The 26,832-nt window shown below is 49.1% G+C and overlaps 1 protein-coding gene across 1 annotated transcript in view; it reads right to left on the reverse strand.

Annotated features, from left to right (window-relative positions):
- Positions 1–1,846: 1,846 nt before the first annotated feature.
- TMEM165 (transmembrane protein 165) overlaps positions 1,847–26,832 on the reverse strand; it is a 189,118-nt gene continuing 164,132 nt past the window's right edge. The window contains exons 5-6 of the mRNA XM_078678185.1: positions 17,517–17,622; positions 1,847–4,446 (exon numbers count right to left, since the gene is read on the reverse strand). Coding sequence (XP_078534311.1) covers positions 4,370–4,446; positions 17,517–17,622 — 183 coding nt within the window. The 3' untranslated portion in view covers positions 1,847–4,369. The remainder of the gene's footprint in view (positions 4,447–17,516; positions 17,623–26,832) is intronic.

Below are 26,832 nucleotides of genomic sequence, written 5' to 3' on the forward strand. Positions count from 1 at the left end.
GGCATCAGCCCATTTACGTTCAATATTACATTTAGGTTCAATATGAACAGAAAATAGGAATCTCACCGAGGTGCAAAAATAACACTTAACAAAATTCAAAACCAGGTGTAGAAACACATTCAGATGCCAAGTCATTAGGAGGGCAGAATCGCATTCAGATGCAAAACTACTCAGTACACAGAGAATGTAGTAGGAGGTTGTCACATTACATGTAAAAGTTATACATATTTATCATATCACTTTTTGTTGATGCTACTGTGAACTGCACAAATCACCTTGGGTGCAACGCAGCATGCGCTCGGAAAGCTTTTAGCGGCACAAATTACAGTTACGAACAAAGCCCTTTTTAGGAGCAAAAGGAGTATGGAGACACTATTAGGTGCAAAATCATCAGAAATGTGCTAACACTTTTTGGAGGTCAAATGTGCATTCATTACAGGGAAAGGAGGATTTACTTCACGCTCCATGCACTGGAATAGGAAGCTCAGAATACCCCACCTAACTGCCAACATCTATTGGTGCAAGATAAATACTCCTCTTTGCTAGTCCAAAAAGGGGATAACACATTCTTTAAGCACCGATTATGACCTCGGGTTAAAATCACTCATGACATGCTAAATGACATAACGGATGACATCACTGATCACGTCATCCAGTTAGTGTGACACATCCTATATGGTTTGTGGAGTTTAAGTAATTCAGAAAGCTACACCTGTGGCTAATATTCCATTACCCTTAATGGAAGTATCCTCTTAAAGACTTTACCCGCAATGTTAAGCCAAGAGTTTGGTTATGGGTGACATCACTGATAACACCATAGTCACATACAGCATACCCCTAGAGTGTACAGGTTGTTATGTCCATCATCATTCAGGCGTGGTGCAACACTGGGCGCAGATATAGATTGCTGAATTACAGCAAGTCCTTGACGCCTTTAGGAAACTATCCCATTTATTTGATGGTGTCATCAATTAGATCACTTTAACATATCATGAGTGATGTTATGTGAGGTCGTAACCTGGACATTACCGGGCGCAAGTTCCAGTTAGTTCACTAAACTATAATTGGCATATTTCATTGGTCTTTTGGTTTTTAAAGGCCAAGTCTTAGCTCATTAAACATTTAACTAGAATATCACTTTAACCTTTGTGTTCTCCAATATAAATTATAACACTTTCAGAAACCTTTGTCATCCATTGCTCTATTTTAGTGTCAATCACATTTTTCTTCCTCCTGACAACAAACTGCTTGGAGAAAAAGGTCAGTCAACACTTTTGTCATTGGCTCTATTCTGTACGAGTAGCATATGCTGTTCAAACAATGTTTTACCAACATACAAAGTAGTCCACTTACATTTTCGGGACTGGAAGGTATGTGTGGTCATACTTCAATCTTTGTTTTAAAAATAAATAAATCACTGATGGTTACAGACAGGTAGCGATCTTTTAAAAAATGTTTGTAAAAGTTTATTACAAACACCATTTTAAGATGGCCATCTATAAAGTGCATTTATGGGCGTGCTTGCCCAACATCCGAAAATTTATTATACAATAAAAAATTTCAGAAATCAAAAAAGTTTTATGAAGACCATTTGAAAACAAAACAAATTACTGGAAAAGCCACATGCTGGCAGCTAAAGCCAGATCTATTGACATTACCAATGCGGACTGCTGTTCATATAGGAAATCAGAGATGGAGTGGTGAGTGAAAATTATATTATTATTTTGACATACAAATTAAGATGTTTAGAAACATACCTCAGTATTATGTTGAAATATTGTCTTTCTTTTAGAAAGTACTGTTTAAAACTTGAAATAAAATCAATCACAAGGGAGCATGGAAGTTCCGTTCACAATTTTTTTATTTGTTTTTACAGTCAAATACTTTGGATCCGGTTGGAGTGCTTTCATCACGTGAGTTGAGGTCATAAGAAAATAATTAAGAAGATCAAAATGGGACCTTTGTAACTAGGAGAAAAAAAGTTAAAGCAATGATGTATGGTCACAAAACTGGCAGCAATTTCCTGTCCTTGTTATTTAAAAGTGAGAAATACACACGTGGCCACATAACTTTCCTTGACACACACAAAAATATCCCTGACTATTATCATTTAGTTTCAATTAACACTGCATGATACAATCAAATTGTTAAGAATGGCCTCCAGAGGAACCGTCCCCAAAAGAAGTGTTTCATTCACTGATCTTACATCAGGTCAGTGGAATACCCAATCTGAATTGGTGAGGGTAGATTTCACGGGAGGACTGAGTCGCAGGTCACCAGGTTTTTTTCAGGTGCAGTGAAGTGGGTGACAGGTATTTTTAAAAGGAGTCTGGGGGAGGTGAGCTCATGATTTGCATTGTTCCTCTATGGCTCCTCTACCCCTATGCCGGAGGTCTGATTGGAGGGAAGGGGGGAATACATAACTTAAAAAAGTAGACTGTTGTTGGGAACAGAATGGAGATTTCCACCTTGTCGTGACCTCACAGACAACTCGAGTTTCAATCTCATTGCCCACTTGCAGACTCTTGGAACCCCCACAGTGGAAAACAAACTCGTTATTGACAGCTACCCATTGTTAGTACTCTCCCAACCCAACACAAAACATACGTACATTTCCCTCTGACTTTTTCAATAATAGGTTCAATAGTCAGTATGCGACTGCTGAAAATATTGGGATGGAATGAAGTGCAGAGTGAGTTAAGATTTCTTAAGTATAGATTGTATTGCTGATAGTTATGTAATGTGTTGGGTATTTGTGCAAGAGCCCATCATATCCTAAACTGAGTTAGCTGAAGTTTTACACAAAATGCCTTCTGTTGCAAGTGTGATGGATCTCACATAGTTCAATAAGGGATTGACTTATTAGGTTACAAAGTAAATGATCATTTGCATGCTCCCTATTAAATAACTATGTGGAATCACCCTTACCAGCTGGCTAGATCTAATGTCTTTTTTATAGAGAAGGGAGTTTGTTCAAAACAGTAACTGTAGGTCTATTCTGTTCGGTAATGGAACCAAGTTGGAACATTCTGCTTGGAAGCATGGAAAAGTATAGGTCTCCCATGCAACAAACTCAGTTAGACCAACAATGTATTGCTAACCACAATGGTGGATTTCACTATGGAACAGTGAGCCATTTTACAATCTCTTATACTTGGCAGAATGCTCGCATTCGTTGGTACGACGTGCAATGTGACATGATTTAGCAGCATCATAGATAAACAACAGAAAAATATTTACTCAATAAAGACAAGAGCTAGAGTGCCAATTGTGCCAAAATTCTAGTAATACATGTCTTGGTATTCAAATATATTGTTTTTAGAAAATGTATATCCTGAACACAAGGTCATGTTTATGTATTTGATGAATTCTCACTTACGTACAGCCAGTTTCAGTCTACTCAAACCATCAATGCTCTCTTTTCCATAAATATGAGTTGTATGGACAGAAGGGTGTAACGGACTATCATTTTGCAAATAAAACATGCCTAGACTGCGCTGCAGTAAAAGAGTGCCCATCAAACAGCTTTCAAGTAATTCATATAATACACGGCAAAGCCAAGAAATTACACTTCCTATTTCTCTAATGATGTGAAGTTATATGGAGAAAGAGACATAATTGATAAATACGGTCAAGAAATATATGGAAAGGCAGAGCTAGGCTAATAATTAAAGAGCAAAAGTTTTCATAACAAGAGAAAACAGAAAATATTAACTTCATCACATGTAAATTGATTTCCTGCATGTTCAATATGGATCGCCTAAAACCTGACAGGAGTTTCGTATCAGTGACTCGACAAGCTCAGCCCTAAAAAATGCACGCAATACTATGCAAAAAATCAGGTTGTCACTTTTTCATTGACTGCAATGTAAGTACTTTCCAGATTATATTTGCAGAATGTATAAAGAAAATATACAAATACATCTGGACTTTTATAGCTTTCCATTACCTCAAAGGAAAAATAGCATTTTGTCAAATATTGACCACTTAAATATTGTTGCATTTGTTTTTATCAACAATATAAAAGAAATAAGCACAGTATGGCAAAACATTTTCAGGTAACATTGTGGAAAACTGACGTGGAAGAACATTTTAAATCATACACTCCCAAACACTACCCACCACCCTCTCTTCCCAAAAAACACAATTAAAATCAAAACATACACTCAAGTCCTTGCACTTTCTTGTTTTGCAGATAAGTAAGGAACGGACAAAGGCTTTCAATACAAAAATCTGACCGGCTGTACAGCATGTCTTTCTCAAACCATTGCACATATAAGTACACTATTCTGTGCAGTATATACAGCAGTACATTGTAAAATGGGTGTCATCAAGATCCCAGTCCACACAACATCGGATGACAAGTTCGTTAAAATCCAGACTCTGGGCTGATAAACAGTGCAGAAAGCGCGAACACGAGGAAAACGATTCCACCAATAATGGTCACTGAAAGAAAAAAAAAAAGAAGAAATATCATAAATGCAGCACCGACTCTTTAGTAGAAGACCACTACAGCTCACAGCTGCAAATTAGTTTGTTTCAATAATGAAATATGGTTGATTTTGGATTATCATAAACCATTTACTGAATACATCACACCATGAATACTAAAATTAATTTAACACCAATAGTATGTACATCTACTTAAAACAACCCCACTATATACATTTTAGTTACTAAGAAGCCGATTATGATGGCGTTCGGACTACAACCGACCGGCTGTCAGACCAGAGGTCGGAGTCCACACCATCACCTCTGACAGGAACTCAGATACCCAACGGAGTCACAGTCCTGAATGGCAGCAGTGCAGAGCCAGGCACTGCCGTCAGGATTTGCATATTGCTTTCCAACAGCCTTTTCATGGCAGGAACACCACCATGAAAAGGTTGTCAGAAAGGGATGTGGTGGGTCCAAACAGGACACCCTGGCATCAAAGTCCATGGAGAAGTGGCCATGGGGGCACATGTAATGCACCTACTCACCTCCCTGCACCGTGTGCCATGCACTGCATGGTAAATGGCACACAGTGCATGGACCTGCTCATAGTGCTGCATGGTGGCGGCATGTGGTGTGCCATTTACAGTGGCCACAGCATGCCACTGTCTAAATTCCAGCAGCTTTGCGACTTCCTGCATTGTGGTCGCATCAAAATGCGGCAGTCGGACAGCTGCAATAGCGGTCGGCGGTCCGACCGACCGCAATCTTATTCGGGGTCTAAGTATTTTGTAAGCGATCAGATTTGGCTCTGTATAGTCACTTTGCTGCATCATGACACTGCAGAGAAAAAAGATCTTTGCCAAATTCCGTAGGCAGTGATAGTCTGCAGGAAATACACTTGGATAACGAATATGGAAGGGGTGATGGCTTATTTGGTGAGGACCATCAGAGTGCACTGGGGTTGCGGAGGCTTGTCCCTTTGTTGCAGATCACCTTCCCCTAAACCTCGGCCATTTCACAAATAGACCGAGTGTGATGTGGTTTAATGTGTTGTAAATTTCAAGATGCCCTAAATCAAGTCAAATATGTCCTTCTTAACATACACCGCAACAACCCATATATTTTACTTTCTTTATAAAAGCAGTTCGAGAACAAATTTGCATTTAAAAGTTTCATTTGAATCTCCAGAAATTGACAGTTCGATGGTGAGGTGCTAATGACTGACAAATGTAGATGCAGAACTTTCAGCTGGATGTTGGGTATTGAGTCTGCCATACAAACAAAGAAGGTAAGTTTCAGAACTCATGGTAGCGTCATTCCCAACCTTTAATTCACTTATGATATGGTCTGCAAAGAGACTGAGGGCATTTCTGTTTCTAAATGTTACTTAGCCGCTGGATAAAAGCAGTAAAACTGGTGAACAAGTTACTCACTTTCGGTAACGCTATTTTTGGACAGTATCCAAGTGCTGATTCCTTGCAAAATGAGAGAAATAAAGAGTGGACTGGCCGCAGAAGAGAAGGACTTATCCAGTTGATGTTGGCCCTGTCCTCTTCTATCAGCATGTTCTCTGGGGCCACAGAAGTGCTGAATGGGCTGCTGCACTTTCTGAGATGGTGATCTCTGCTGGCAAGCTAGCGCCTAGGCGTAACCCTGAACATCTGGTGCTGACACTGGAGGGCTGGAGAGGCGAGCATAATGCTCGGGCTGTGGCCCGGCCTTCTTTAAATCAATCTAAAGCTGAATCCACCTTATTACCAAACAGCATGAGCCATAAAAGGACATCTGCATGAGGGATGCATGCATGAGCATTAAGAAACAAGTGGTGCATAATAAGAAGTGACTAATTGCCACACTGTGCCTAAAATCGGTCTTACACAATCCATGTTGACCAGCCCATAAAATGTATATGGCCGGATCCTGTCTGTCAGACTTTTTTTAAGTAGTTCTAAATTTCTTTGGGAGTGGCAAGGAAGATCTCACTTGCCATATCCCAAAGAGCATGAGTTTATCTGCCCAGAAGGCAAACTGCTTTGAAAGAATGCAACAAGGTCCCAGAGGAAATACAGTTTCTTGCCAAACGCATTGTTGAACTTTGATTCTCTATCAGGCAGGGTAGTAGAGAAGATATTCAGTTTGGCTTTTTCAGGCTGTCGCCTGCACCGCAAGACTTTCTGATGTTGGGTGAAGAGTCAAGTGATGGGGCAACTTACTAGTGGTGAGCAAGGCTTCAACCAGGCCACAGGCAAAAGTGTCTGTCAGGGCCTCATTAAAAGGCACCAAGGTCTCAGAAGTCGAGTTTCCATCATTGGCCACTTCAGTTCTAACACTTTGCTGCCCTACATAGTCTAACAGCAAAAGAGGTTGCCAAATAGGATGACCACTAGCTTGCAGGGTATCAAATATGATGTATGCCTGCTCTTGTGGAATACGGTACGATATTGACAATACTTTCTCATAAGTAGATATGTCAGCCATAGATGTGATGTTGAACAGGCAATAAAAAAAATGTCATGGTACCCATCTAGATATCAGGAGAGGACGGAATGGCATTGTTAGCAGTTGTGCCACCCTAGTTTCCTTTAGCTGCTTTGATCCACAGACTGGCATGACGACGAGACACACTGAAAGGGTTCATAACCCTGTCCTAACAAAAGCAACAATATGCCCCACTGACTTCTACACTGCCAAATTTCTGCCAGAAATAAGCTACATCAAACCTTAAGAAAAAAATACAATATACCATAAGAGATTTTTATAACTACAAAGATGCTGTTAAAACATTACGACAATAGTTAATGAAAACGATTTCTCTGAAAATGTCTGTAAAAATATGCAAAGTGGGGAGCCTTATGATCAAAACATCGTTTGTTTAAAACAAAGAATGAAAACGGATGACCTAACCAACATTGTCTTGCATGCTGGGTTCGGAGGAAATTTCCTTAAATTTTTCTCTTAAGAAGGGAAAAATAAAATGAAATTTGGGAAGGAAGGTGCCCGTATGCTTAAACTTAATTTTCGTCATAGTTTCTCCTTCTCTTTGGTCGGAAGAAGAGGTGATAAAATATCAACACAGTTATGCACTGACCCACGTAAAAATGGTTGACTACCTACAGCAGAAAAAAATAGTTTGAATGATCAATTTGTCCCAAAAAATGTGGTAAAAGTAGGATGAATAGACACAGCTTATAGTTTGCTTACTCGCTAATATGATGTAACGGCAATCAAGAACACAGTATTCAAAGTAAGCTGCTGCAAAGGACAACTGTGCATGGCCTCGAAGGACGAACCCACAAGATACATTAGCACAAGGTTAAGTTCTCACTGAGACACAAAGGGAGAAGGTGGGGAACAAATGTGTCTATCCCTTCGGGAAAAGCACAATGAAAGGACCCAATGAACGATGGCTGATCAGGCCTACAAGACAAGCCAAAAGGACCAATAAATAGCAATGCCTTGCTGAGCCAAAGAAAGCACAACACATCATTTTAGTGGTCCTCGAGAGAGTCAACTCTTGCCTTTACGCAACAAGATACGGAACAGGACCATCACCAGAATCACGGATGTTAGCGAAGGGCAATGGGTTAGCTAAAATTGAGTTCATAACTTCATCATGTAGATACTACTGGCAGCCCTGCTTAATTTTCAGGCAAAAAGGATTGAGGCCCTTCATTCGATTTCAGAATCTGTCCCTCCTATAGTGAGATGAGACTTGCCTTGAGCATAAGAAGTGGGCACAGCAACAGGAAGAGGATATCTGAGATGCACACCCTCTGCAGCTAGTTAGTCTCAACCAAGATCATTTGTGCACAGTCCTGATGCATCTTTCACAGAACCAGAAGTATGGGAGGAAATACATGGAGGAGATGAAAGTTTAACTCATGGCAGAATGAGTCTCCCACTTCATTCTGTAGCAGAAACTGAAAGTTGGAATGAGTGCAGTTTGTCTTCTTGTGTGTGGCAAAGAGATCCGGAGGCCGGAGTTGGACTGCATGACCTCCTGGTGAAGATGCCGCTCGTGATCAGCAAGACCCAATCACCTGAAATGATTTACCCACAGGTTCAGGTAGCATGCCATGGGGTTTGCAATTAGCACAACATCAAGCGCCTGATCCCAAAAAAACAACTTCATAGCTCCCAGGCACAAGGGGGGGGGGGGGCACAAGTCCAAACCACCCTGCTTGATGGTGTACAACATTACAGTCACACTGCCTGCTAGGATCTGAACTGACAGACCACAGATGGAAGACAGGAATTTTATGAGGGCCAGGCAGATTGCCCAGAGTTCAAGCAAGGCCTCTGATCTCCAATCCATCCAGTTGATTGTCCCAACTGAGAGAGAAGGCATCAATAACCATTGTGGCCACAGCCAGTGGGGGACAGAACGGCTGCATGTGTGGACTTTTTTCACCAGTTAACACAGCAGGTCTCGAGTGGTCTTTGGGGAAATCCATATCCTCCCCGCAAGGTCTCCCCCAATGAAAACTTAAGCATTAGTGGAGTGCACACAAGTGCCATTTAACATGGGCACCTGCAGGAGGCAAGAGGAGTGCAGGCTAGAGACAAGACGGAGTCGAAAGCAGACCTCATCCCAAATCATCGGGATCATAACCTCAATAGCACAAACCCACTGAGGGAGCCTTGAGGTAGACCGTGTCCAGCTGCAACCCAGTGAAAAGGAGACACTGGGAGCAGGACTTGAGCGGGATGATCAAAAATCTTAGGTCAAACAGCAAGGATATCATGGCCTGTAAGTGGTTCAATACAAGCTGCAGTGATTCCTCAATGTATTGTAATTGAATTTATATAGTCCTTACTACTCCTGACAAGGTGTTGAAGTGTTTTACGCTGGGCTGCATGCTGGTCCATAACCCAAGGTTAGTGGTGAATCTGGTGATTATTGGTGGTCATTGAGATTAGTCCTTTTTTCAAAGGAGTCATACTATGCTTTTACTCCAGTTTTTTGTGATAGAATACATTAATAGGAGTTAGGTATGATCACTGGGAGAGGAGAGTATGTGAGCACATGCACATGGCTGTTGAGAATAATGAGCTAGAAAAGATTAAGCAAATCATGGTGTCGTGGTATGACTTTCAAAGGAGGAGAGGTTATGAACTTTTAAATGTGGAGTAGGCAATTTGCAGAAATAAAATAATACAGACTAAGATGAGCATGCATGTGACTTAGCAGGCTCCGCTTACACAGAGGAGAAATGCAGAGGATGGAAATTAAGGAAAAAGTTATTTGAAAGACAAAGGAGAGAACACTCTGAAGTTTTAAGTAAGAGTCAGTTTTTCATGCAGGCTTTTAGGAATATGGAGTCAGTTTTTCGGGATAGTATGCAAACTAAGGAAGCAACACTGGAGGACATCATTTGCATGTGAGAAAGCTCTAAATTGGGTACTTTTGATAGGCACTAGAATTGGGTGAAAAGTCTATCACTAGACCACCTCTTCAGCAAGTACAGCCAACAGCTCCTTGGTTGGAAGCATACAGTAACAGAACAAAACTTGAAAACAGAGAAGATGTGCCACCAATCGGTGCAGGAGAGGTATTTGAAGTCTACACGTCCAGACTGGCAAAAGGAGGGAGAATCAAGAAGCCAGGATTCAGCAGTTAGAAGAAGCCTTCGCCATTTTATAGTGGCATTCTTTTGCTTAATAATTTTTTTTCTTTGATAATTTTATTGAAATTTTAAGCACAAGCAAATTCATTGGTAGCAAATCAGACATCACAGTTAAAACACATCTCCCCATAGACAATCGACAAAGGTAAAGGAGGCCCTCCCTGAGTGGGTGCGGTAATCCCCAGACAACGCAATTGCATAGTAAGACTTGGGCATTCACAGTGGTCTAAAACGAACCATTTGCCCCACACTTTACCGAATAGTTCCGGACAACTCCGGGCCTCGAAGAGAGACTCCTCCTGTACACCACACCAATCCACCCCCTCCTCCATTTCCACACCGTTGGTGCCACCGCCTGGGACCAGAGTGCTGATATGTCTCTTTTCGCCACTGCCACAGCTGTCCCCAGGAAACGCTTGTCAGCCCTGGAGCCATCGAACACCCCCAACAGCAAGCGGCTCGGGTCACGAGGAACCTCCCAACCCAGGGCCCGTGTGGGCTCGAGTTCCACCCCCTTCCAGAACGGCGCCAGGGCCGGGCATTGCCACAGCATGTGGTAGAAATCTGCTGGAGTATTAGCGCAGCGCGAACAAGCCGGGGAGGCTCTCATGCCAGCTCGGAAAAGACGTGCCGGAGTGACGTACGCCGCGTGGAGGAAGTAAAGTTGGACCCGGCGTAACCTAGAGGATGTAGTCCGTGTTTTAGGTGCCATAAGAGCGTCCCGCCAGAAGCCGGACAATGGATGCAGGGCCATTGTTCACCAGAGCCCGGTATATTTGGGACATCCCCCCCCCTCCCCAGGTTCCCCATCATCACGGAGCCTCCAGGGGGCTGAATTCTGGGAGAGAGGTGGGTGCTGGGATGTGTGTGCAGTGAGCGTGTCAGAGTTATAGGTATTTATAGAATTGGGAATGAAGAAGAGCGTGCCGTTGTTGTAGGTCAGCAAAGGATCGAATGTGATTTTCCACCCACACATCCCCAAGCAGCGAGACCCCCCACAAGGTCCCCCCCCGCACCCCCCAAGTACGAGACCTCCCTCAGCCAGGTCCCATTCCAGAACGGCGTCTGCCTAGTAAGCCTCCGGTCCCATTGCACATGACGGTGGGCTGTACGCCAGGCAATGAGCACTGTCCTAGTGATTGGGGGCAGGGCCTGAGGCACTGGGCAGCCGTGTAGGAACCCCTGGATCTGTGCAAAGTCCATGGTTCTGAGCTCCACTTGGTAAGCTGGGTCGAACCAGCCACCCGCAAACCAGTCGTGGATCACGATGAGTCTCGTGTCCAAGTAGTAGAGGTGGAGATTAGTAACTCCCATACCTCCGTCAAAGGGGGGAATACGACAGTGTGCCAGGGACATTCGCGATCGCCCCCCACCCACAGAAACCGGGCGAGTGTGCCATCCAGTTACCGGAACCAGCTACCTGGGAGGTGGATCCTGGTATTCTGCAGAATGTAAAGAAAGCGGGGGAGAATCATCATTTTAAAAAACGTGCTCCTGCCCAGTGGGTTAAGGGGGAGGGACTGCCAGTTCTTGAGGTCCGCCTTCATCCGAGCGACCAGTGGAGCGATGTTTAGGGCCCATTCAAGCTCGGGCAGGAGGGTGACCCACATGCCCAAGTATGTGAATGATTGCCTCCGGAGGGGAATCACTGCCTGCCAAGCAAAACACGACCGAGAGGGGTGCAGAGGAACCAAGGTTGATTTCACAGGGTTTAGTCGGAGCCCCGAGACCCGCTCAAACGCCAAGAGGGCCTACAGGCATCTAGGGCCGGAGCGGTCTGGATCCGCCAGGTAGAGCAGAACGGCATCCGCATAGAGAGCAATCTTATCGACCTGGCTCAGGTCCCACGCCCAACCCCGAATGAGAGGGTCCTGACGGACGAGCGCCGCCAGGGGCACCATCACCAGCGCAAATAAGAGCGGTGAGAGCGGGCAACCCTGACAGGTGCCTCTCCAGATTGAAAATGGTTCAGAAAGCTCACCATTAATGAGGAGACGGGCCCTAGGGTTACTATAAAGAACCTTGATCAGGCGGCGGAAGGGAAGTCCAAAGCCCATCCTCTCCATTACATCTTCCAGGTACCTCCAGTCCACCGTGTCAAAAGCTTTCTCGAAGTCGAAGAGAAGCAACGCCAGATACGGGGACAGCCGATGACGGTGGGCCATGGTCAGGTGGAGGCGGCAAATACAGTGGCGGGTGACCCTGGCGGGCATAAACCCACATTGATCAGGATGGACCAGGTCTTGCAGGAGGGGGCGGAGTCGCTGACCTAACACCGTAGCAAAGATCTTGATCTCCGTGTTGATCAGTGAGATTGGGCGGTAGTCCGAGCAGTCCAGGGAGGGCGGCTGCGTCTTCAGAATGATCACAATGGTAGCCACATCGGATTCCGACGGGAAGGATCCCCCCTCAGCCACGTGGTGGAAGAGCTCCACCAAATGGGGGACCAGGTCATCTTGGAAGGTGGCGTAGTACTCCTGGGGGAACCCGTCCGGTCTAGGCGTCCTACCTGGGTTCAACAGGGAGATTGCCCCGTGAATTTCTTCCGGGGTGAAAGGGCTGTCCAAGGTATCCGCGGTTTCCTGAGGGAGACACGGCAGCTGGGTATCGGTCTCCTCCAGCATTCCGGCCAGTGAGGCGCCGGGAGGGCGAGCGGCGTACAAGGCTGCATAATAGCTCGCAAAAGTTTGCGCAATGGCCGGCGATGTCACCTGGCGGGACCCTGTGGCCGTCCGGATCTCTGGGATGATATGGTTAGCTCTGGGGTAGGACACTAGGTTGTGAAGAAGTTTGCCATTTTCGTCCCCCCATCCATAAATACGTGCCACCAGGGAGCGCCAGAGCATTTTAGCGGACTCCAGGGAGATCCGCCGAATCTCTTCACGGACCAATGCTAGTTGTCTAGAGGAGTCATCGCTACCATTGGTCAGTTGGACACGTTCCAGTTGTACAGCCCAAGACTCCAGCTGCACCAGCTGGGCGGCCTGTTCCATGCGTTTCGCGTGGACGAGTCCTCTGGCCACACCCCGAACAACCGCCTTGCTGGTCTCCCATAACGTCCCCTGTGAAGGGACCGAGCCCATATTAATGGAGAAGTAGTGACGTAGTTCCTGGCCGAGGGATGCCACCAGCGCGGAGTCCTGCAGGAACCAGGCGTTCAGTCGCAAGGTCGCCCTTGGGCCCGCAACGGAGGACCCAATACGGAGAGAGATAGGGGAGTGGTCTGAAATCCCTCTGGGCAATATATCCGCCCCAGACACCAGTTGGCAGTCCAAGGCGGGCATTAGGACAAGGTCTATACGGGAGTGGGTATGGTGAGCGGCCGATGTGTGGGTGTATTGCTCCCTAAGGGGGTTCCACACCCTCCAGACGTCGCAGAGGCCCACAGCCGAAGACCAGCCGGAGAGGCTCTTCGCAGAAGCCAGCCGATGCGCCGACGGGGCACCCGTCGCTTCTCGAGAGGGCTGCAAGACGGCGTTAAAGTCACCCCCAACTACAGTGAGGCCCTGAGGAAAGGAGGACATCACCAGTGTGAGGCACCGAAGGGTGGATGCCAGGAGCGCCGGGGAAACTTAAGTGCACAGGGGGTTCATGGGGTATCCCTCAATCGTCCACGACACAGCCACGTACATCCCCTGCGCATCACAGTCGGCTTTAGCCAAGGTAAAGGGGAGCCCCTTTCTGAGTAAAATGGCCACCCCCGGGAACCCCGGGCACAACCGGAGTGCCAGACCCGGTCAAACCCGTAACGGGCTAGGAAGTTGCATTGTGAGCCCAGAAGGTGCGTTTCATGGAGAAGCAGAACGTCAGGCATGTGGCGGTGGGCGGCACGAAGTACAGCTGTGCGCTTAATTCGGTCGAGAAGACCGTTTACATTCCAGGAGAGGATGTGGAGAGGTGTGTTAAAAGTGCAGGACATTTGGAGAGGTGAGACGTAAATGGTGCGGATGCATGCGGGAGACCGTGTTCGGCCTAAGGGGAGTCCCCACCCAGAACCGGGGCCTAAAGACAAAGTTAGAGGAAGTAAAGATGTGTATGTCGACTGTGGAAGCATGAAAGAACGCGCGGCTACCAATGAGAACAAAACGCAGCGGCCCATAGGCGGCTAAAAATAAACTGTTGGGAGACAATGATCTCCTCCCCCTCCCTCGCCCCCCAACTCCTCCCACCCTACACTTCGAAAAGGGAAGCATCTGTCGCCCTAAATAATGCAAAACCACCAACAACCCACAAGGAGACAAAAAGCTAAACTAAAACGGTTAGCAACAACAAATGCAGGACATGGCTGAGTCGGACCCCCCTCCATGTATTCGGATGAAATGCTAACAGCTAAAAGACAAAGAATGACAATCATGTGACAAATAGAATGCATCAACCCAGGACTGCACTAAAGGTCAATACCCCACCAGACCAGACAATATAGCCCGGTAGAAGCATGTTCGTGAGGTCAGGAGCAGTCACAATGATAGAAAGCCCGAAGGTGGAACCTCGGGCGTTGCAAGTGGTGTCGATCATGTCCCATCCTCCACACCAGATCCACGGATCACAGGGCTCCCAGACAGGTCAGAGTCTGACATGGCCCTTTCGCAGAGTTTTGCTGGGCCTGGGGACAATGCCCAGGTCGATCAAGGAGGAAGCCAGGTGGGGGAGGCGGATCCACGCCTCTGGGTCTGGACCGGCGAGCGCCGGGTCTGCACCTCCGGTGACTGGGAACATCCCCCCGCCCCCCGGGGTCGCCTCCGAGACCCGGACCGTCGCCGCTGGGGCTTCGGTGTGACCTGGCTCGGCTGCTTCGGGGCCCTCCGGGCTTGAGAAAGGGCTGCCCCCGGCAGGTGGGGCCGCTCCTCCGTGAGCCAGGTCCACCCGGCCAGGGGGGAGTCAAAGAAGAATGTCTTACCCTGGAAGATCACCTTGAGCCGGGCCGGGAAGAGGAGCCCGTAGCGAAGGCCTATCGCCCTGAGTTTTTGTTTGACTAAATCGCAGGATCGGCGTTGTGTTTGCACCTCCCTGGAGTAATCCGGAAAGACCATAATTTTGGAGTTCTGGAAGTGCAGCGGCCCCAGCTCCCTGGCTGCCCCCAGTATAGCGTCTGTCCTGGAAGCTGAAGATTCTAAGGATGATGGGACGAGCATGGGCACCAGGCGGAGGTTTGGGAGCAGGAGAACGATGGGCCCGTTCCATTGCGAACCAGGGAGAAAGTTTCTCTTTGGGCATCCAGGAGCAGATCCAGGTCTCCATAAAGGTGGCAGTGCGATCCTGCTCCACTCCCTCCGGAAAACCCAGGAGGCGCAGGTTGTTTCGGCGTGCCCTATTTTCGGCATCTTCGGCCCTACGGTGCAACTCCGAGGTCTGCGTCAGAAGAGTGGCCACCTTGGACTTGAGGATACCCACGTCGTCCTCCACCGTGGAGATACGGGACTCCGCCTCAGTGATGCGTGCCGTGGCCTTACGGAGGTCTTGGAGAATTAAGGCCACGCCCACCCGCACCTCACCTATCTTACTTTCTACGGAGGCCTGTGACGTGCTGATCGCCTGTAGGATGGTCGAGAGGTCTCCCCCGGCGAGGCCCGAGACGGCTGGCGGTCCACCACTTGAGCCCCGATCCGACGTTGTAGTTTGGGTTGTGGGGGCAGGGGCTTGAGTGGCGCGAGACCTACCCATGGTCTCGGGAGGGGGGGGAGAAAGGGGGGCCCAAACCGGTGTCCCCACCACCAGATATAGTGGCCGAACCCCCTTCCCACACACCCGAACCGTCAGCACCACAGACACTCCAATCCTCGGGGCACGTTCAACAGCCGCCTACGGCAATTCCAGGCACTCCGGGGGAGATCCGGTGGGTGAAGTGAGAGAAAGGAGGGGGGGCGCCACCCGATGAGATGGCCGACTTACCCCCGCACCGGACCGCAACACGCTGCTCCACTGTGAAGACGGTGGAGAGGGATGGGCTGCCACCGTGGTACGCCCGGGCCCGTCCACCAGACTCTGTCCCCAAGGGAAGGGCACACCACGATCCAGGCAACCAGGCCAAGATCCGCAGCCCACCGTCTCGGCCTCAGGGATCGACAGACAACCAGAGTCCACATTAGTTACCCCTCCTGGGATCTGTCGGTCTGCACACTCCTGCTCCGCACTTCCCAAGATGGCGGAGGGCACGGACAGCATCCACAACCCAAGATGGAAGGAAGTCCTCGGGAGCTGCTCCCCTCAAACCATCGCGGGCCCACTGAGAACCAGCCGCCTCCCGCACGATGGCCCCCCCAGAGGGAGACTCACTCACCAGGGCCACACAGAAGACGAAGGGCTGGTAGATCCCCCCGCGGGGCACACAGGCACGACTCAGCAGCCCGGAACAGGCCCAGGGCAGGCTGACCTGGCGCGGACCCCCAGCCGCAACACACTCCGCAACACACTTCGCCAGGGGCCCCAGACCGCAGTCTCACCGCAACCAGGTAGGTCCACTCCTCCAGTCGGTGCCCGGCACTCCTGTGCCCACAGTCTAGCCCCAGCCACACCGGCTCTATGCTGCTCCCCGCAGCTCCTTCAGCGGGTCTCCCACAGCGCCGGGCCGCCCGCAGGTCAGGCTGGCCCAGCTGCCACCGTCTGCCGCGCAGGCCACCGCGGCACAGCACGTCTTGACAGCCTCCTGCGGCCTTCTTGACTCCAGGGGGCCAGCGTGCCACTCACCAACTCTGGGCGCCTCCACAGATCCCAGGGACCGCACCCCCTCCGCCGGTTCAAGCCGAACACCACCGCAGCCCCGGCTCCAGGGCAGAAAGGGCGACTGTCTGGGCGCTCTGCCCCCGCCCGGCGGACTCCCAGGCAGTTAGGAAGGAGAGCGCCGGACCTCCAGGGTGTGCAGCTCCGGGCCCGGAGCAGAGCATTGTTGGGGCCGCCTTTTTTGAGTGGCCCGGGCCGCAGGCAGAAAGTGGCTCAGCGGAGGCAGCAGAGACCCAGAGCGGCTCCCCAAAGACACCGGGGGACGGCAGGCAGCACGGGGGACGGCAGGCAGCACGGGGAGCCACGGCAGGTAGGTGGGGGGAGTTAGATGCAGGCTGGTAGTGGCGTATGCGAGGCGGATGAAGGCGGGGGTCCAGAGCTGTAGATATACACCACTTAAGAACTGAATGAAAACTCTTATGATGGAGAACTATGTATACCAAAGATCAACAGCTTTGGCAGCCTGAAGTTTTATGTAAATGCTACACACTGTGGAACAGTCTTGTCAGCTTTGGGAATCTCAGGAGGTGTTGCACCTCACAAAGATATGGCCAATAGTTGAGTTGAAAGTATACGGTTTTCCCTTAAAGTCACATGAACATGTGCCAGGAAGACATTCGTCTGATAAGTTTATGATTCAAAAACAAAAAATAAAAATAAAGTGTTTTTCTGCAGTAAAGAAAGCCATACTTAAATAAAAAGTAAGGAAAGAGCTTTGAGTTGACAATTACTCACCAGTCCGTACAGAAATTTTTTGCGCTATCATTCGTCCTCCAATAACTGCTAAACCTGTGCACAAGCAATGTCCTATCGTTCCACCAACTGCCACACCAAAGGGATCCTAATCAAGCAGAAAACATGTTTGAAATGAGAATAATTACTAAAACACTCAACTGTTTATTAAACAAAAAAGAAATTCCAGTAGCAGCAAGAGAAACACATTATCTTGGAAACACATAGGCTCTAGTAAAACATTTTCATAGTGTGCTCAACTCTGCCCTGGCCCATATTGGTTTACTTTTATTTCACATAGTTTTTTTTTAAAACTTTTGCTGGGAAATATTAACAGTACAGACTGACGTTTCATTCGTTTTAATTTTTTAATTGTTTTAAAGTGGAGACACAAGATTTACATTAACAACTGACTTTCCAAACATGCTTTCATATCCATACGTCAATACACACATATATATATGTATTGGTGGAGCGTGTGCCTCGGGGACACGGTCTCAGCATACGAGAACCCCTCAACCCACTGCTGCTAAAAGAATGGGCAGAACACACCCCAGCGACATCTAAAATAATGCTTCAAATTCTAATAAAATTTGCATAGTATGATAGAGACCAGGCACTAAAGGATTTCGCGGATCTGGAAACCCTTATTGCGAGTAGCACTGACAAACAGAACCAGGAGTCACTACGGGAGGCTATGAAGAAACGCCTTAAAGCATATGAACAAAAGATTAAACAAAGAAAGCAAGACAAATTTGAACGGGACGAGAGAGATTATCAGCAGGGTCGCATACTGACCTTTGCCAAGAGATACGACCAACCAAGGAAGGATTTATTAAGCAAAAAAACTAAGATAACAGCCGAACGCCCAGAAACCTCTGAGTCGGAAATCACCGATGTAGAACACAGTGAAGAAGAAAGAGAGCGAGCAGTTTCTGGAGCGACACAACCAGCAACCTCTGCACCTGCCCCTTTTTTAGACGAGAAACGCGGGGAACGAAGGTACCAGAGAAACCCCCGCAAAGAAAAAAGAAAGGAAACGTCGGACGAGGAGGGGCGGGTGGAGCAAGCGACAATACCGCTTCGCCGAGAGTGACGCGGAGCAAAAAACAGTGGAACAAGAAGTAGAGATTGCAATGGAAGTCCTTACAGTTGTGAACTTAACCCCAAGGAAATTAAAGCCTGTGAAAGAGGAGGTTTTGCAACTGGGACTCAGTTTTTATCCAACCAAGGTATCAGAGTACACACAAACTCTAATTGACTTATTTAAATTCGGGAGAAAATTAAAATTGATGAAGTTTTTCAAAGGAAAGGATACCATGAGATCAAGTCCGAGTGCAACGGATTTAGACCACACAGACAAATTGACAGCAGGTGATATTGAAACCCTGGCAGTGATGGAAGATCTAGTGGATGAAGGTAATCCGGTAACACATGAACAGCTTTAGAGATAAGAAGAGCTGGGCTTATACAAGTGAATCCAGTTAGTCCCTTCAAACCCAGACTCTGTCCAGTAATGCCGATGGACTCCATTGATGTATTAACCGACGTGACAACAAAGGAACTTCTAAAGTTGAGAAGTAAGAAAAGTAGACCTAATGCCAAAGCCAATATTACAAAGAACCAAAGAAAAGAGATTGCAGACTTGAAACAGGATCAGACCATTGTATGTAAACAATCCGATAAGGGCGGGAATTTAGTGCTGCTAACCAAGGAATACTACATTAAGGAAGCCCTTGATCGACTGGGTGACATATCAAGTTACATGAAGGTGACAAGGAAGGCATTTGATGAGTGTCAATGCCTATAGAACGATCCTGAACAAGTGGTATTACAGGGGGGTGCTGAACAAAGAGGAATACGCTTTTTTGAAATGCAAACACCCCAGGGTACCGACGTTTTACCACTTGCCCAAACTGCACAAAAATGCGACCTGTCCACCGGGCCGTCCCATCGTTTCATCAGTGGGAAGCCTGACAGAAAACATGTCCAGGTTCGTGGACTTCGTTCTTTCCAATTTTGTATATAATCTGAAATCTTACATAAAGGACACAAAGGATTTCTTGTTGACAATAGAGACATTGAAGTGGGAGTCGGATATGATGATGATAACGCTTGATATCTCAAGCTTATATACCAGCAGTATTTTTTTGTTGTTTTATTCTTGGCATGTTTTGGCCATTTTGGACGTGTCTTTGGAAGGGGTAGGCTGCGCACTGAGGCCGCTGGCCGATGTCGGACGAGCTGCAGACGGCATAAATAAACAAGCATTGGAAATGCAATAGGTCTCGCATTAGGAAAGTTTGAGCTATTGGTATTGTAAATGACACTTTTTTTATTTATGTGTTGGTTTTGAAAGTAGCAAAATTAATAGCTTTGTCAGTTACAATGTCAATAGTGTTAACTTTTGCAAATGTGACACCTATAGCATTTGTAATGCAATGTGTGTTGTATTTACGTGACTTAGATGTCTTGATATTACAAATAACAATGGCTTTTAATTTTTTAAATAATTAATACTTAAATAAAAGTTATTGTAATTTATAATGGTAATAGCTTAAACGTTTTTAAATAACTTTTGTGAAGATTATGTTCAGTGTATTTTATTGTGACGAAAATCCAAGAACATTGCATTTGCACCTACACACACACACAGAGCCACACACACACACACACACACACACACACACACACACACACACACACACATATAGATGTGGTAGTGGTGGATCTGGGTGATATGGTGGTGGTGGATGTGGTGGTGATGGTGGATGTGGTGGTGATGGTGGTGGATGAGGGGGTGGATGTGGTGGTGGATGTGGTGGTGGATGTGGTGGAGGTGGTGTATGTGTTGGTGATGTGGTGGATGTGGTGGTTGTGGATGTGGTGGTTGTGAAAGTGGTGGTGGATGTGGTGGTGGAAGTGATGGTGGTGGGTGTGGTGGTGGAAGTGGTGGATGCGGTGGTGGATGAGGTGGGTGATGTGGTGGTGGATGTGGTGGTGGATGTGGTGGTGGATGTGGTGGTGGATGTGGTGGTGGTGGTGGATGCGGTGGTGGATGTGGTGGTGGTGGTGGATGTGGTGGTGGTGGATGAGGTGGTGGAGTTGGTGGTGGAAGTGGTGGATGTGGTGGTGGATGTGGTGGTGGATGTGGTGGTGGATGTGGAGGTCATGGTGGATGTGGGGGTGGATGTGGTGGTGAGGGTGGATGTGGTGGTGAGGGTGGATGTGGTGGTGAGGGTGGATGTGGTGGTGAGGGTGGATGTGGTGGTGGATGCGGTGGATGTGGTGGTGGTGGATGTGGTGATGGTGGATGCCGTGGTGGTGGTGGATGCGGTGGTGGTGGTGGATGCGGTGGTGGTGGTGGTAGTGGTGGATGGGGTGGTGGTGGATGGGGTGGTGGTTGTCATGGTGGATGTGGAGGTGATGGTGGATGTGGTGGTGGATGTAGTGGTGGTGGATGCGGTGGTGGTGGATGCGGTGGTGGGGGATGCGGTGGTGGTGGATGCGGTGGTGGTGGATGCGGTGGTGGTGGATGCGGTGGATGTGGCGGTGGATGTCATGGTGGATGTGGAGGTGATGGTGGATGTGATGGTGGATGTGGTGGTGGATGTGATGGTGGATGTGGTGGTGATGGTGGATGTGGTGGTGATGGTGGATGTAGTGGATGCGGTGGATGTGGTGGTGGTGGTGGTGGATGCGGTGGTGGTGGTGGATGGGGTGGTGGTTGTGGTGGATGTCATGGTGGATGTGGAGGTGATGGTGGATGTGGTGGTGGATGTGATGGTGGATGTGATGGTGATGGATGTGATGGTGATGGATGTGCGGTGATGGATGTGGCGGTGATGGATGTGGCGGTGATGGATGTGGCGGTGATGGATGTGGCGGTGATGGATGTGGCGGTGATGGATGTGGCGGTGATGGATGTGGCGGTGATGGATGTGGCGGTGATGGATGTGGCGGTGGTGGATGTCATGGTGGATGTGGAGGTGATGGTGGATGCGGTGGTGGTGGATGTGGTGGTGGTGGATGTGGTGGTGATGGTGGATGTAGTGGTGGTGGATGCGGTGGATGTGATGATGGTGGATGCGGTGGTGGTGGTGGATGCGGTGGTGGTGGTAGTGGTGGATGCGGTGGTGGTGGTAGTGGTTGTGGTGGATGCGGTGGTGGTGTATGTGGTGGTGGTGGATGTGGTGGATGTGGTGGTGGATGTCATGGTGGATGTGGTGGTGGTGGTGGTGGATGGGATGGTGGCTGTGGTGGTGGTGGTGGATGCGGTGGATGTGGTGATGGTGGATGCGGTGATGGATGCGGTGGTGGTGGTAGTTGTAGTGGATGTGGTGGTGGATGTAGTGGTGGTGGGTGTGGTGGTGGTGGTGGATGTGGTGGTGGTGGATGTGGTGGTGGTGGTGGTGGATGTGGTGGTGGTGGATGTGGTGGTGGTGGATGTGGTGGTGGTGGATGTGGTGGTGGTGGATGTGGTGGTGGTGGATGCGGTGGTGGTGGATGCGGTGGATGTGGTGATGGTGGATGCGGTGGTGGTGGTAGTGGTGGTTGTAGTGGATGTGGTGGTGGATGTAGTGGTGGTGGGAGTGGTGGTGGATGCGGTGGTGGTGGATGCGGTGGTGGTGGTGGATGTGGCGGTGGATGTCATGGTGGATGTGGAGGTGATGGTGGATGTGGAGGTGATGGTGGATGTGGTGGATGTGGTGGTGGTGGATGCGGTGGTGGGTGCGGTGGTGGTGGTCGATGTGGTGGTGGTGGATGTGGTAGTGGTGGATGAGGTGGTGGTGGATGTGGTGGTGGTGGTGGATGCGGTGAATGTGGTGGTGGATGCGGTGGTGGTGGATGTGGTGGTGGTGGATGAGGTGGTGGTGGTGGATGTGGTGGTGGTGGATGTGGTGGTGGTGGTGGTGGATGTGGTGGTGGTGGATGCGGTGGTGGTGGATGTGGTGGTGGATGTGGTGGTGGTGGTGGATGTGGTAGTGGTGGTGGATGTGGCGGTGGTTGATGTGGTGGATGTGGTGGTGGATGTGGCAGTGGATGTCATGCTGGAGGTGGTGGTGGATGTGGTGGTGGTGGATGTGGTGGTGGTGGATGCAGTGGATGTGGTGATGGTGGATGCGGTGGTGGTGGTAGTGGTAGATGGGGTGGTGGTTGTAGTGGATGTGGTGGTGGATGTAGTGGTGGCGGGTGTGGATGTAGTGGTGGTGGGTGTGGTGGTGGTGGTGGATGCGGTGGTGGTGGATGCGGTGGTGGTGGATGTGGTGGAGGTGGTGGTGGTGGATGTGGTGGAGGTGGTGGTGGTGGATGTGGTGGATGTGGTGGTGGTGGATGTGGTGGTGGTGGATGTGGCGGTGGATGTGGAGGTGATGGTGGATGTGATGGTGGATGTGGTGGTGGTGGATGTGATGGTGGATGTGGTGGTGATGGTGGATGTGGTGGTGGATGTGGCGGTGGATGTCATGGTGGATGTGTGCCTAGAAGCGCCATACCTCCCATCATATAGGTCAACATGTTGCTGCGAATGGTGATAAATAGCACGTTCTAGTCTGCTCTACCTGCATGTATGGTTCATCCCATTGAATTTTTCATTAATATAGGTTTTATTTTTTTTAAAAACGATTAAACCAAGACCAGGGTGCAATGTGTTAAATGTGCATAACGGCACAATCACATTACAGAGGCCGTGTGACTTTTAGAGACACGTTTCCCTGTGTAACAGTCCTTGCAATGTGCAATCTGAGACAGAAAACTATTTTTCCCATGTCAATTCTGCTGTACCGTTGTAAAAAAATGGACTTTGACACTGTAGTCATAAATGTGGGAAGGTAGCGCGTTTTAAGTTCCGCTCTTTCAAAAAATGTGTATTATGGAACCAAATGTATTTCACTGCAACGACAGACAACGGGTCGATCTATCGACAGACAATAGTATGTAATTGACGTGGGTAAACGTGGCTGGTCGTCGCCTTTTTTACATGCATCTCCATGTAGAATTAAGAAAATGATATCACCTGGGAGGCACACCACTCTCCAACCGAGGATTACATACGTTCAGACCATCTGGTAGAAGGCGCTATATAAATGCAGCAAATCACCAAACCTTCCTCAAAGCACACAGGAAGCATTTCAGGCTCTTGCTGGGCAACATAAAGAGCACGAGCTGTTCGCCCATCCCCCTTCAAGCAGGACTAGCGACCAGAGCCTCCCTCGAGGCGCTTTACTTTACACTCACAGCTCAAGAACGCGATGGAATGTATTCAGATAAGATGCTCGGGTGCTGATAGGCAGATGCATCACACCTCGCACCGCCGGGCAGGGCGCCTGTCATTGTGACTCATAATCACAAAATAAAAGCAGACGGAGGGCATTGCTGTGGGGAGGGGGGAGGAGAAATGCGACATGGCGGGCAGGGGAGGGGGCGGAGCGGGGAGAGGGTGTTAAGCAGCAGGGGCCTTTGAAGTGAAGCTAAGCTTCACTTCAAAGGTGTGGGAGGAGTGCGGCTGAGGGAACAGACGGCGATTTGGTGATGTGCACGCGCATTTTAGGTCAATGCGCAAGCGCATTGACCTAAAAGCCACGGGCACAGCACCAAATCGCCAAGTTCGGTAAAGTCTGTTTAAGCCCCTATAGAGCTTCGCCAGCTAGGCGCATGCGCCCAGCAGGCGAGCCCTAATAAACCAACCTGACCCCGTTCTGTGAATTTCCCTCCCGGCCCTCCCCTCCCTTCCTCCCCGGCTCCTCCCAGGTCCGGCCCCCTCTCCTCGGCCCCTCCCAGGACCCCTCCTCCACCCCCAGAGGCGGGCTCCTTGCAGAGAGGATGATGCCGTCTCACGGTAGCTAGAGCCTCCCGGGAGGACTGAGTGTTTGGCGCTAGAAGGGTGGAGGGGGGTGGAGGGGGTTGGGGCGGGGTCGGTGGTACAGGGTGCATGAATGCTCCCATGCTTGGGGGTGGGTGGGAGTTAGAGAGAGGGGGGGGCTGGCTTCACATGGGAGCTCCGGCCGCCACCACCGCCTGGTAAACAATGCGGGAGGGAGGCGTCCCTGCGGCTGCACCTCGGGTGGGTGTGCGCCCCACTGCCAGCTCTAGGACGACCCGTGCCTATGGGGGGGTCCTCAGTGCTGCACACTGGGTGTGCGCCCCACTGCCAGCTCTAGGGCGATCCGTGCCTAAGGGGGGGGGGTCCTCATTGCTGCACACAGTGTGCTCTCCACTGCTTCCACTTAAATAGTGACAGGTGTGGTTTTGGGGGCTCCTCGATGCTGTACACTGGGTGTGCACCCCACTGCCAGCACTAGGTTGACAGGTTCGTGGGCCTCGGCGCCGCATCCTTAATGTGTGTTCTACTTGCTCTAGGGTGATGTGTGTATTTGGGGGGTGGGGATCTTCGATGCTTCACATTGGGTGTGCGCCCCACTGCTTCCACTAGAGTGACGTGTGGTTTTGGGGGGTTACTAGGTGCTGCTTGCGCCACTGCTTGCACTAGGGCGATCCTATCGTATTTGGGGGGGTCCTCGGGGATCCACAGTGGTGTGCTCCTCACTGCTTGTTCTCTCAGCAAAGGTTCCTCTCGCCCTGGTGGTCCCACCAGAAGGCGCAGTTATCTGGGCGCAGGACCGTAACCAGAGGCAAGATTGTCTTCTTGTCGTGGCAGCTGCATGTGCAGGCCCAGAGATGAGCTGGGAGAAGTGTAGGGCCCGATGTGTAGACGAGAAGTGTCCAGGTCTTGGGGGGGGGGCTTGTGGTCTGTCGCACTTCTGGTCCTGCCATGGTAGTTGGTGGGGTTTTGGCAGCATGGGCTCTTCGCCAGCGGTTGGTGACAAACACTTGACTTTGCATTATGTCTCGGGACATATCTATTTAAATGTCTCTTTCTTCCGCGGATGTGTTGATCTGGATGAAGCTTAGCTGATGGAAGGATGAAGGCAAGGCTTTTGAAGAGAGAGGTGTTTGAGCGAAGTGGATGCGAGCGATAGGTGGCTGACTGGCGCACACAGGCTTGATTAGAGAGGGTGCTCCTCACAGCTGCCCACTGGGACGTGCTCAGTGCTGCAGGCTCAGGAACCAGTAGGTTCTGCTCATCTAGTGCAGGGTGTGACCGCTACCAAATGGAAATCGCTGACTGCTGCATCTTGGGATGGTACAGGTGTCCTCGTGAAGGATTGCAGCACTACAGTGTTCTGAGAGTGGAGCTTAATCAAACCGTGTTACCACAACTTTTAAGAGTTGTTTGCTGCACCCTCTCCCTTATGGACACTCATCATGGAGCCTGAGGAGAGGAGTAGATGAGGTTGGAGGTGGTGCTATCGCACCGTGGCTCGTAACTCTGGCGGTAGAAGTAGGTCACTGCTTCAGCCCAGGGTAGTGGTTGGTGGTCTAGGGATGCACCTTGTTCTTGAGTTGAGGATGGTTGGTTTTGGAACAATAGGTTAAAAAGATATCCCAGAGTACGACAGCAGTTTGTGCAGTGACTGGCTTTCTGTAGATGTGTCATCTAAAAGACTGACCAACACCCTAGAATGATGGTTTGAGTAATCAATCCATATGAAACATTTACTGGATTTTGATTTCATATTGTAGTCTCTTGAACCTCTGACTACAGAGATGTTGGGAGTCCAGACTTTTGTGCTCTCTAAACCTTGTGTGTCCTTGGGGTCTGTGTATCCTAGATTTAGAGAGTACAAAGAATACAAACATCCACTCACCTTAGTGACTGTCTTCAGACGAAAATTCATTTGCAATTTCTTTTTATAGCCTTGGTATACTCAAACCGTATTCATTTGAAGAGCTCTGTGCCGTTTTTGTTAACCACATTTTTGTTCACTCTAAAGGCTATGTATCTTTTGTGTACCCTAAACAGCTACAGGATTGTATGTTTGCTTCGTGCACTCAACCGTATTTATTTAAGGGTGTTAGATAGTGATTCCTCTCCTGGGCTTTTCTTTCAATCTGACCAAGGGTGTAATCCAGCTCCGTGCAGTCAACCTCAATGCCTCAGTGCAGAGTTTTTCTTGGCCTTCCTTTTTAGGTCGAAGCTTGGCGTTCACTGCACAGCAGTGTCGCGCAGGCGAGATTTTTTGATTTCAGTAGTGTGGCTTTAACCCGCCTCTCTCTTCCTGTCCTCACTCCTTCCTGTTCCTCTTCTCCCCTCCTTCCTATTTTTCCATCTCCCTTTTTTCCTCCTCCCTCTTCTTCCTTCTCCCTTCTTCCTCTCCTCCTCGCTCTTCTTCCCTTCTCATCTCTTCCTCTCCTCTTTCTCTCCCCCCTTTTCTTCCCTTCTCCCCCACCTCCATCTCCCTCGTCTCACCTCTCTCCT

The sequence above is a fragment of the Lissotriton helveticus genome, chromosome 2_2, assembly GCF_964261635.1.
Source record: "Lissotriton helveticus chromosome 2_2, aLisHel1.1, whole genome shotgun sequence".
Taxonomy (NCBI): domain Eukaryota; kingdom Metazoa; phylum Chordata; class Amphibia; order Caudata; family Salamandridae; genus Lissotriton; species Lissotriton helveticus.